This window comes from Gossypium arboreum, chromosome 2 (genome assembly GCF_025698485.1).
Source record: "Gossypium arboreum isolate Shixiya-1 chromosome 2, ASM2569848v2, whole genome shotgun sequence".
NCBI lineage: Eukaryota > Viridiplantae > Streptophyta > Magnoliopsida > Malvales > Malvaceae > Gossypium > Gossypium arboreum.
The window spans coordinates 1,686,041-1,698,646 of record NC_069071.1 but is presented as its reverse complement, the minus strand read 5'-3'; the positions used below and the strand labels follow the sequence as shown (position 1 = coordinate 1,698,646).

General features: G+C 28.9%; 2 protein-coding genes across 2 annotated transcripts; one reads left to right on the top strand and one right to left on the bottom strand.

Moving 5' to 3' along the window:
- Window positions 1-143: 143 nt before the first annotated feature.
- Window positions 144-2,042, top strand: LOC108486491 (transcription factor MYB1-like). The gene is made up of 3 exons (XM_017790572.2): window positions 144-325; window positions 417-546; window positions 1,550-2,042. Exons 1-3 carry the CDS (start codon window positions 193-195, stop codon window positions 2,040-2,042), a joined length of 756 nt encoding a protein of 251 aa, XP_017646061.1. The 5' UTR covers window positions 144-192.
- A 7,824-nt stretch (window positions 2,043-9,866) lies between these two features.
- On the bottom strand, window positions 9,867-11,165 carry LOC108484500 (dof zinc finger protein DOF3.4-like). Its single transcript, XM_017788313.2, has one exon. The coding sequence runs from the start codon at window positions 10,958-10,960 to the stop codon at window positions 10,214-10,216; it is 747 nt and encodes a 248-aa protein (XP_017643802.1). The 5' UTR covers window positions 10,961-11,165; the 3' UTR covers window positions 9,867-10,213.
- Window positions 11,166-12,606: the final 1,441 nt, after the last annotated feature.

The following is a 12,606-nucleotide window of genomic DNA, read 5'->3' as shown; positions in this document are numbered from 1 at the left end:
AGCTTTTGCCTCTCACCTATGTTTTAAACCTGGAGAGATTCCTTGAATACAGAGTAGTAAATTAACAGCTGTCATATTTTGAATCTAGCAGATCCCCTTTTATCTATATATATATATATATATATATATATATATATGTCGTTGAATAGAAGAAGGGGAAGAATTTTGGGTTGGAAAGAAAGAGCTGAAACAATGGGCAGAAAACCATGTTGTCTCAAAGAGGGAGTTAATAGAGGAGCATGGTCTTTCAAAGAAGATCAACTTTTAAGCAACTACATTAATCTCCATGGTGAAGGACAATGGAGAACTCTCCCTCAAAAAGCCGGTAAATATGTAATAGCAATCACTTTTTTATTTCACTTCATAACCTATCTTCTTACTCTTGAATGTGCTGGTTTTTATGGCTGAAAAACCAGGTTTGAATCGATGTGGGAAGAGCTGTAGGCTACGATGGATGAATTACTTGAAACCTGGTATTAAGAGAGGTAACATTTCTCCTGATGAAGAAGACCTTATCATTAGACTTCATCGTCTTCTTGGTAACAGGTAACTACTTTTTCATTCTTTTTTTTTTTAATTTTATATTCTAGTCTATTTCTGATTTAAGTCCCTCTATTATCTTGAAATTTAAGGCCCCTCCAGAAATGGATTTTAATTTGTCTGCACTAGAAATGGTAAAATTTTAAATTAATTAATATAGTGATAAAATTACATTTTAACACCTTCAAAAGTTTATAACTTAATATTTCCCCCTCAAAAAAAATTTTGAACGTCGCCTCTTATCATTATCAATTAACCATTAATTTACACTTTAAAGATAGCAATTAACAATGTGTTATCAATTTGGAGCTACTAATAACATTATAAAAGTAGAGGCAAAGGTGAAGGTAAAAAATAATTTTTTCTGGGGAGGTATCAAGTTGTAAATTTTGATAAGAGTGAAAATCAGGGGTGAAGTCAGAAAATTTTTTTAGGGGCGAATGAAATTTTAATTTTTAGTAGTCTATATGTTTATAATTTTTGAAGGATTAAATCAAATTTTTATAATTTTAGGGGAGCCAAAGTATAATTTAACCTTTACTAATTTAAAATTCTAAAAAAATTTAAAGGGCCTAAATAGTAATTTTCCATTTTAAGGGGGTCGGGGCCCCTGCCAGCCCCTAGATTCGCCTCTAGTTAAAATTTAATTTCGCCATTGTATTAGCTAATATCCTATATTCGCCTCTAGTTAAATGTAATTTCATCATTGTATTAGGTAATATCTTTATAATTTTTTAAAAGACTAAATTTGAATTCTTATCACTTTTGGGGGCAATGTGTAGTTTTATTATTACTAATTTATAGTTTTATACATTGTAAAGGGTAAAAATGCAATTTTCTAATTTTTGGGGGTTAAGCCCTGCCTCTCCTCCCGCCACCTGATGGAATTATATCAAACAAAATTAGAGATTAAATCTTAAATTTTTCAACATAATAGAGGCACTATAACTACAATTAGACCTTTTAATTTCTTGAATTTTTTTTTTTTTTATATATTGGAATTTTGCAGGTGGTCTTTGATAGCCGGACGGCTCCCAGGACGAACAGACAACGAGATCAAGAACTACTGGAACACCATACTATCAAAAAAGTTGAATGCCGATGTTTCAAAGAAAACATCTGAAAGTGAAGACATGAAATCTATCGAAAAATATTTATCGGCCGGCATTATTACTCCGGTTGTACCAAAGGCCACTCGTTGCACTGGGATTTTCTTCTCATCTGACGAAGTTCAACACTTGAAGAACAACCAATGCCCTCCTTTGTCAACCCCGACGGATACCGATGATGGGTTAACGTTGGAATCTTCCAAGGATAACGATGTTCCCGACATGGATAACGCTTTGGATGACTTTGGTTTCTCACAAAATGGGATAGCGGACGTGTTTGAGAACAGTAACATGCTCGAAAGAGATGAGCTTGCACCAATGTTTGAAACGAAGTTCAATAATGACTTATCATCTTTGCTTGAATTCGAAGATGATTGGACAAATTTTTTGTAGTCGATTAAACTCTCCCTTACTCATTCTAAATGCTTACAATTTCTATTTTTGTCACTCCAAAAAATTAAATTTATTAAATTAGCCACTCCACTATTAAATAGTGACGGAAGTCTAATGATGCATTTTTATATTAGTTACTAAGTAATAAACTAAGGTATCTTTTATATATATAAATACAAGTAAAAGTATTATAGAGATGTTTGATTTAAGAGTTGGATTATATTTGTGTCTCCCTTACTAAAAAAGACAAATTAAATTTTATACATTAAATCAAAGAGTAAACTGATTTTTCTGTTAAAAATTTCATCTATTTCTACAATTAAAAATTGCCCTGTATGTCAGCATGAGGTACATGTGGCATGCGACGTGTAACTATTTAGTTATTTTGTTAGTCAAACTAGTTTATAATAGTAGAAACGGATGAATTTTTTGTGGACATGAGTCTAAAGAGGTCCTACACGTTCTTAAAGATTGCCCTACTGCTAGAAGCATTTGGGACAAAATCGTTCTAGATGGAACACTCTCAAGCTTTTACACCAAATCTCTTTAGGAATGGATAACGGGCAACTTTCAGATGCATCAAATTTTTTCTTTGGTTAGGATTGATTAGCTGTCTTTTTTGGGATCATCTCTTGCCTCTTGGTGTATTTAGAAAAACTGCAACCTGCTTTCCTTTCAAGGTATTTCATGGAGCACTGACAAAGTTCTTAAAGTTTCTCTTAGCTGGGCAAGACAATATACCTTCGCTTTTAAGTCATTAACACATAGAATCCAAAGGTCTTTTGATAGTTCACCTATGGAAAAAAAAATTGGGTGTGCTTAAATATGGATGGTTCAATGAGATAGGATGAAGGATTTGTTGCAGCAGGAAGCTTAGTGCGGGATCAAAATGGTAGATGGATCATTGGGTTTAACAGATACTTGGGAAATTGTACAGTGACGGAGGCTAAACTTGGGTATCTTGGATGGGTTAAAACTTATTTTAGATAAAATATTTGAAAGAGTCTTAATTCAAACAAAAAGTCTAGAGGGCTACTATTACCATTCAGAAACGTGCCTTTAGAATCTCAAACTCAACACTCCTTAGAAGAATTCATCAGATTCTGAAAAAGATAAAGTAGTGGAAGATTCAACATATCCCCTGGGAGGAAAACACAATTACAGATAGACTTATCAAGATGATTCGTGATAGAAAGTCAGGTTTAAGATTGTTTGAGGATCCTCCATTGAAGGTCTAGTTTTTTGAGTCTATATCTTGTATTTTTCACCAATTTTTTTATTAAAATACCCTCTCATTTACAAATTAAATTATATTTTATGAAGGCATTTTATCTTTTTATATAATAAATCAATAAAATTTGGTCATAATTTGAACCCAAATCCCCATGCTTGGTAAACAATTAATTTTACTATTGTAACCAAATCATCAATTAACTTTTATATGAATTTTAATAAATATATTTGTTACATATTTTTACTTATCTGGCGAGTGTATCATAAATCTAAGAATAATAATAATAATAATAATAATAAATTTTAAAAATTATTGTGTATAAAGAAAAATAATATAAAATTAATCCATAATATATTGATATTTTAAAACTAATTTTTAAATATGAATTCAAGCTAGTTAGGTAAGAATTTGCAGAATCTTTATCCAGAATCTAGCTATGCCGAGTGGGCTAATTTTTAAAATTAATTAATAATAATAGCTGCTACAATTTTTACATGCTAGACATTTATGGTCCACCTCAACCTAAATAAAATAATAGAAATACGTTGCATGTACATTATATATTGGTTGACTTTTTGTATGGTTTTGGTCTTCTTTGATCTGTCACATTAATTCACCAAATTAATGTAAAATAAAATAAAATTTGAAATTATTTAATAACAAAATATTTTTAAAAATGACTTAATTCACTTTCTCGGGGAGACTTACTTCACTTAGGGCATGGTTTTTCCCTTACACAAAATATTGTTTTCTATGCAATCAAATTTAGTATTAATGTATTTTAAATAAAAATATTTAAATAATAATTTTAAAATATTAAAATCTTATGTCAACTGGTACGAGTTTATATGCACTAGTATGAATTAATATTAATTGGAATGGATTAAAACACATTGGTACAATCTGTACTAACTAAAATTTACACTAGAATGAAAAATATAATTTTTTTTTTCAGTTTACAACTGGAATAAAATGTTCGAACCGATATAAGCAATGTCGGTACAAATTTGATTTCCTTAGTATTGTATATAATAGTTTCAAAATATATAAAATATTATACCAATAAGTGTTGAGTATTCCAAATGGAAAAATAATATTTAAAATTTGGAGATAACTTTGTTGGGAGTGGCCATAATGAACCTTAAACATAGACTGTAAAATCGGATATTATGAGTACTAATAAATATGTATATATAATATTTTAATGACATAATTTGATACTTGAGTTTGACACTTTTTTTTATCTAATGTGATACATGTGTTATTTTTTTGTCTAACATGATACTTGTATTTGACAAAAGTTATACATTTTGGTACTTGAAGATAACAATGTTAACCTTTTAGTGTTTAATTCGAGTTTTAAAGTTGATTTGATGAAATTCATAATTAGCTAATAATATTAGCAATTAACTTTCATAAATCTCATCCATCGATCGGGTATTAAAAAGTTAACATCGCTATTTTTAGGTACCAAAATATATAACTTTTGTCAAATACAGATATTTAATTGAATAAACTCGAATATTACATAATGTATTAAACCTTTTTTAAAATTAATTTTTATATTGTAACATCTCTAAATAAGAGTTTTGGATAAAGAAATTGAAATTTTCCTTGTATATGTGACATCCTATGAATGTGAAAAGTGAATCCAGTCATCAATTAGGAGACACCGAGACAGCATAATAAGTCCACAGCTTTAATGCTTCCAATAGAATTATAGAAAGCATACAATTGTGGACAAAATTCAAAGGTCCAACACAGAAAATAAATTATGCTTTAATTTTATGATTTTTTTTAATTAGGCCCAAACTTTTTCTTATCAATTTCCCAATTTGGAAAATTTGGACAAGGCCTAAGAGTATAGACTCAACAACAGCTGGAAATTAGGGATCTCATGGTATTTTTAAAGGTAAAATCATGGTTTTAGCCTTTTAGGGTTTTCATTATTTCGAAATATGAATAGACGTGATGTCAAATTTTTTGTGTTAGAAGTTGAAACAAGATTAAAAAAATTTAGCGATTTTCTTTTAATAATTTCATTATAGATAATTTTAATCATATTTGTTATTTTTGACACAATTCCTAGAACTACTCATAACTCCCCCTTAACTCATAAATAGGAGGATAATACACTTTAAAGCACTCGAACTAACGTCCTCTTGCATTAGTAATAATGTTCATGCCAATCAAACTACGACTCAATTGACAATTTTAGCGATTTAAAAGCATAAATTTTATACAAACAACTTTCTCTATAACAACCATGCATTATAATAGTATTTCATTAGAATAACATGTTTATCGTAGAACCGGTTGTTTTTATAATTTTTAGGTTTAAATGATAAATTTGGCTATTAACGTTTTCATGTTCTATTAAAATGACTCTAATTGTATTTTTTGAACATTTTTTGGCCGTCAACCTTTTTTCCAATCTACTTTTTATAACAGATTTAATGAAAGTACCTTTAAAAAAGTTAAAGGAGATGATGTGGAATTTCATATATGGAATTTTTTAATGAGACGTAATTTATTACTTAGATAACTCAATAAAATAATTACATGAGGAAAACAATAAAATAAATAAATAATACATTAAATTAAAAAATCTTAATTTAAAGAAAATAAATTAACGTAATTATCTAAAAAACTAAGCGAGTAGAAAAACTTCTCAATATACAAACGTATGAGAGATTGAAACCTTTTGAAAAAAAAAAGAAAAAGAAAAATTGTAACTTTAAATTTATTCATTAAATCGGTTGAAAAAAGCATATTGAAAAAAAAAAAGTTGATGGCCAAAAAAGACTAAAAAATACAATTAGAGCCATTTTGACAAAACATGCAAACGATAATGGTCATATCTATTATTAAGCCTAATTTTTACAACTTTTTAACTATAACAATAACAATCCTAAAGTATAGATTATACCCTTTACAAAATAAGTTCTCTATTACAACCTTAGCCGCTTACCTTAAATTTTAGTAAAATTAATTTTATTTTTAAGTGAAATAAAATAATAATTTTACATGATCTATTACTTCAATAAAATGTTTAAATTTTATATAAAATTTATTAATCATATATCATTAAATGATAATAATCTTTAATAATTAGAATTACATTTATAGGTTTTATTAATGATGCGATTTAAATCTCACTAATAAATATTAATAATATATTATGATTTTAAATTTTAAATTTAAAAAATTAAATATGATCTAATTCTTAAATGTTGTTAGAAGTGTCTCGAATGTTGTTATAAGTGTATAACAACCGCCTCTCTAACTTTCAAAATTTGAATACATAAATAGATTATTATAAAGATAGTTGATTGTATCTAAAAAAAATTAAATTCAACTATAAATCTTTGGTAATTGCTAAAAGAAAATTATAACAATTTCAACTAAGGGAGGTAAAACCCATGGTTGCCACCCTTGAATCTGCCCCTAAATATAAGATTTTATATACTTTAACTTAATATAATTTGATGTCTTCAATTTTATTGGTAGAAGGTAAGGGGGAATGGGTTATCCAAGGCATCAACCTAAGATTAGATGTTAATGCAATACTTAAACCAATAAGTTTTGTGGTTGATGGTCATGTCAAAATACATTTTTAGGGAGGCAAAAGCAGTTGGTGAGACTATCTATCAACAATGAATCATAGTTACAAATCTTCAACAAAGCTCCTATATTAGTGGAGAATGCAGTGTTAGGAGACATGTTTGGTGTAACCCATGACCCTAATTGTGTTATGTGATTTTTGTTAGCTTTAGGATAGCATCTTTTTTTAATTTCAAATTAAACTTTATTATAGGCTGGATCGCGAAGATTCGTTCGAAAAATGAAAAGATTTTTGTAAAAATATAGGTTTGAAAAATAAATTTGGGTAAAAAAATGAGGCCTATTTTTTATACAGGTCGGGTAAGCTTTTTTAACTCAATCCAAATTTGCAAGAAAAAATCCTGCTACTTTTTGTTGTTGGTTTGGTATTATTTCGCTATTATATTGTTACTGTTTTGTTGTTATTGTTTAGATATTGTAAACTCTTATTTTATTGTTAATTTTGCTACTATTTTAGCAGTATTTACTTACTAAGTTGCATCTATTTTAATGTTATTTAAGTTTAAATAATGTTTTAGTATACTTTATGTACTATATTTTTAAATTTATTTTATATAAAAATAATAATATAAAAAATTAATACTGAGGGCCGACTCGAGTTTGGGTTTTAATATTTTTATGCAAACCGGACTTGAGTAAAATTTTAAACCCATTTTTCAAGTCGGGCCTTGGCATAAAAAATAGGTCTAAAATTTTATTGAGATCCAACTTGACTCGACCCATAATTATCTCTACCCCAAATGAAATCAATGCAATGCAAACTTTTTAACTATTATTTGGTAACATGGTGAGAGTGACATGGAAATTTAGTAAAAATTATTTAATTAATAATACATAAAATAAAATTATGGATTTAAACCTATATAAAAACATTACAAAAATTGACATCTCAAATTTCATTAATAAAACCATTTTTGAATAACATCATTAGCATGATCTATTTGATGCACTATTTATGTTGAGGCTATTGAACCTACATTATCCATCTACTCAATCTCTGAGTGGATGCAATATTCAATGAGACCACCTATCGTAATTAATAGGTAAACTTTTATTGTTGGTTCTATAAATTTTCTTTCCATTATTGTTCATCCAAGAGTAATCCAATTCTTAATCTTATATAATTCACAATTTTAGCTACTATAGTCTTGGCATTAGTCCCCTACATATCACCATTCCAAATCCCTTTACTCTATAAACTATATATACAAGGACGTGTGAAGTTAGCTCTCATTTCACATTATAAAAATCACAATATTTCAATTTTGATCCTTCTTTATGCCTAGATTTGAGATTTAATTCATATATTTTAATTTTTAATTAAATTTAATTCTTATATTTTTATAATTTTATTAGTTAGTTCAAATAATTAATATTATTAACTATTTAGAGAAAAAAATCTATTCTGACATTATGAGATGAAATAATGATTAAGGATACTAATTAATGAGGTTATAATAATAAAGGCAGCAAATTAGATCAAATAAAAGTATACAAATTAAATCATAAATTTAAGTATAATAGAGTGATGAATACCACGATATGGCTTAAGACCACCTATACCTAATACAATTGTTTCTTATATATATATAGTAATTGAATGTATAATAGAAAATAAAATATTCAACAATTTTAATATCTTTTACAGATTTATATATACTACATATTTGAATATTAAATTTATTATGAAAGAACAAAGACAATAATTGCAAGCAGAAGCAATGCTTAATAATAATGCCAAAAACTAATGTACTAGTGAAGAATAAAGTAGAAAAACAATCAACATTCAAAATGTTTATGCAATTCGGTTTTTCGATATCTGTAGGGTCGTCGAGGCTTTATTCAGAGAGATAATTTACTATTTTAACACCTCATACAACAAGTGATTACGAGAGAACTGGCACTCACTAGATTAGCAATCTCACATTTGCACCTAAGATCTAGATCACTCTCCTCTAAGTTTTCCCCTTGAAAACTTAGGATAAAAACCAAGTGATTCACTTGGTTTCTTACAAAATGAACTCTAAAAAAACAAGTTCTAAATAACAAAAATGTGTTAAACTTCTCCACACCTTTTACCTACACAAACCATTAATATATAAGAGTTTAAGGCTGATTAACATAAAAATTAATTACCATCAATCGTCCCATCAAAATAATAAGATAATAAGCATATAAAATATCTTCAATAAGTTCAAGATAATTCTTCAAATTTTCAAGAAACGTTATCAAGTTACCCAAACCAATTCAATCTTCTCAAAATAGGAAAGCCGATTTGCTTGATCCAATCTAAACCAATATTCAAGTTATGTTCCTATAATAGATTTAGATATTATATATGAGCTTACATATGTTCACATAATTAACAAAGAGCACATCCTAAAGATTTTGTTAACAAAAATTGTCAACTCCATATGAGACAAGTTATAAGGCTGAGCAATGCTATACAGTAGAATGCACTAGTCTAGAAACTATTCATAATTGTCTCAACAATAAAACCCATATTAAGGTTGGACAAGCCTTCCATATTTGGAGCATGAATCCAACTTCACTAAGCAAACTTCGATCCATCATGATCTACCCAGATTTCATCAAATAAATTACTCTTTGTATAAGGAAACAAAAGATCATAATACTAAATATTTTAATGCAAATATTTTAGATACTAATTCACTACTTAAATTCACTTTTATCTTAATGCAAATATTTTAAATATTTAAATTTTAATCAAATTGAATCACCCATAATACTAAATATTTTAGATATTCAAATAGAATATTCATTTTATTGTTTAAAAATAATGTAATAAATTTTAATGTTTTTAAAAATCTAATTAATATATTTTATTTTAAAATCTAATCAATTCACAAAATTATTATATACCATTGAAAAACATACCATATGGATAATTGATTTTAATGGACATGATGAAAAAGATAAAGGCATAAACATTAATAGTAGACAAATTTTAATTGGCATTCCATTTGATTAAACAAAAAGCCATTTAACCATCAAATGAACACCCTTGGAAATTTTGAGAAAAAATACCTAGTAGGTTTAACATATCAACACCAAAAACTACACACACATCATTTTGATTTAAGTTCATGTTCCTAACATAAAGATGGTGGAGAATACAACTACAAGACAAAAACAAACCAAATCACATGGCATTAAGTCACCAAAGAGCAAATAAACAAAAGGATTATATAGTACTATTTGTACTTTCATGTAGCTAGTAAATTAGTACTAAGATTAACCTTGTACTAGAAATTAACATGAACAATGAACCCCCCAAAAGAGGTGATGATATTCACTTGACCCCATTGGCAGGGGTTGAAATAGCAAGATCAGGCCAAGAAAAACAATCCCCACCAACAAATCCAGTCTCTGCACCTTCAAACTGCCATGCATTCCCCATTCCCGTGGCAGCTCCACCATTACCACGCCCACCACCACCACCAGCGGCCCCTCCATCTCCTACGCATGGCAAAGGCCACATTCCTCTTCCAAGCCCAAACCCAACATCATCAAGTGATGGAGCAATACCTAGCCCAAACCCACCAAGTGCTAGAAATCCAGGTCCTTGAGTATTCAACAATGAAGTGAAACTTCCAAATATATTGCTTCCTTTGGACTCTCCACCGATACTAAAGCTTCCTTGGTTGGATGAGATTGGCAACAAAACCGGGGTAGCAGGTAATGGGAAGCTATTATAACTGGTTGTGGTGGCGGTGGTGGTGGTGGCGGCGGCACTAGGTGCAGCATTGGTTGTGGAAAAGGTGGTGGTGGTGCCAATGTTGCTACGTGAACGCTTAGCATTTTTCCTAGTGCCACCACCAACAGGGATGTCCCTAAGTGTACCACCATGAGTCCAATAACGTCTACACGACTTACAGAAATAACGAGGCTGAGAAAAGTTATAGTTGTTGTAATAACAAAACTTCGTGTTAGTGGAATCACAACGTGGGCAAAGCAGTTGTTCTTGTTCTGGTGGTGGGGCGCCATTGTTAAGCCCCTTGTTAAAACGCCTACATTGATCTGCAGAACTGGATGGCATTTTCAAACCAAAACAGAAAAGAACAAAACAAGCTTAAGTTAGAGAGTATCAAGGGGGGGGGAGGGTTATGGGGGGAAAATGAGACATGTTGTGAAGGGTTTATATTATAAGAGAGAGAGAGAGAAGAGTGAAGAAAACACAGGCTTTTTACAGTGTTTTGTTAGGCACGAGATTCTTTGATCAGTGACTCTGCAGGATGAGGTCTGACCCTCTGTGTTGAGGGTCGGCTCCATCAGGTATAGCAATGCTGCATGGTGTTGTTAGCTGTTTGATTTTGGATTTTTCTTTTTTTTTAGTTTTTGGATTTTGTAGAATTAGGTAAAATTACCGGGAGGTTACATTAAATTTTATTTTGTTTCATTTACATAAAATTAGTTAAATTAATTCTCGTATGTTCAATTAAAGAGAAAAATGATTATTTTTGTTAAAAATTTTATTTGTTTTTACTATTAAAATTAGTCTAGCGGACTGAGTAATTAAATAGTTATGTGTGGTGTGTCACATGTACTTTATCTTGACATGCAGAGACAGTTTTTTAACAATAAAAATTAATAGAATTTTTAACAAAAAGACCAATTTACTTTTGATATAATGTATAAAGACTAATTTGCTTATTTTTTAGTAGAAAAATTGCAATTAGACTCTTAGGTACAGTAGGCTCATGCCTAGAAAAGGAAAAATTTAAAGGTTAAATTCTACTATTACTCTATTAGTTCCTATTCTTGTTAAAAGTTATGAATTTAATCTAAGTACTTTAATTTGATCAATTTTAGTATATGTACTTTTCGATTTGGTTAATTTTAGTCTCTGTATTTTTCAAATTCTAAAATTTTAGTTTGACCCAAACAATAGTAGTTAAATCAATTCGGTTATATTCAATTACTAGTCTTGTACTATGCATACCGTTGTAAATTTATTTCATATTCTCCAATTTGATAATTTTAAGTCATTATATTTTTCGAATTTTAAAATTTTAGTCTTGATGCAAATGACAATAATTAATCCATTAACTGAATTTTTAGTGAGTAATATGTCAAAATAGTAAGCCGACATGACATTACACATATGATACAATGTTTGCCGCATCAAATTTTGGAAATAGAAGAACTTAATGAATTTAACAATTATCATTTGGTGAGGACTAAAATTATAAAATTTGAAAAGTATAACAACTAAAATGACCAATTAAATATAGGGATTAAATCCACAACTTTCATAAAATATAAGGACTTATAGTAGAATTTAACCAAACTAAATCTAACGGATATAAAGCAGTCAAATAAAGGTCCCATTTTGGATTTATGTAAATTAACAGTAGTGAAAAAGACGACAAAATTCAAAAGGATATACAAATTTGTCTAATTCTGATAATGGCAGTAACTAAATCATATTTATGGTCATAATTTTGAGGGTTAAAATATGTTGTTAGTCCCTATACCCCTACAGAATTTAAGATTTAGTCCTTGTACTTTAAAAGTTAAAAATTCAATCTCAAATCCTAGTCCAAGCATTATTGTTGTAGGTAATTTCTAGCAAAATTTGTCAACCTAACATTTTTTTTTCCTTTAATCATGTACCACAGTCATATGAGGACATTTTAATTACTAAGTCAAATTAACAAAAAAAGGGAACGATATTAATGATTG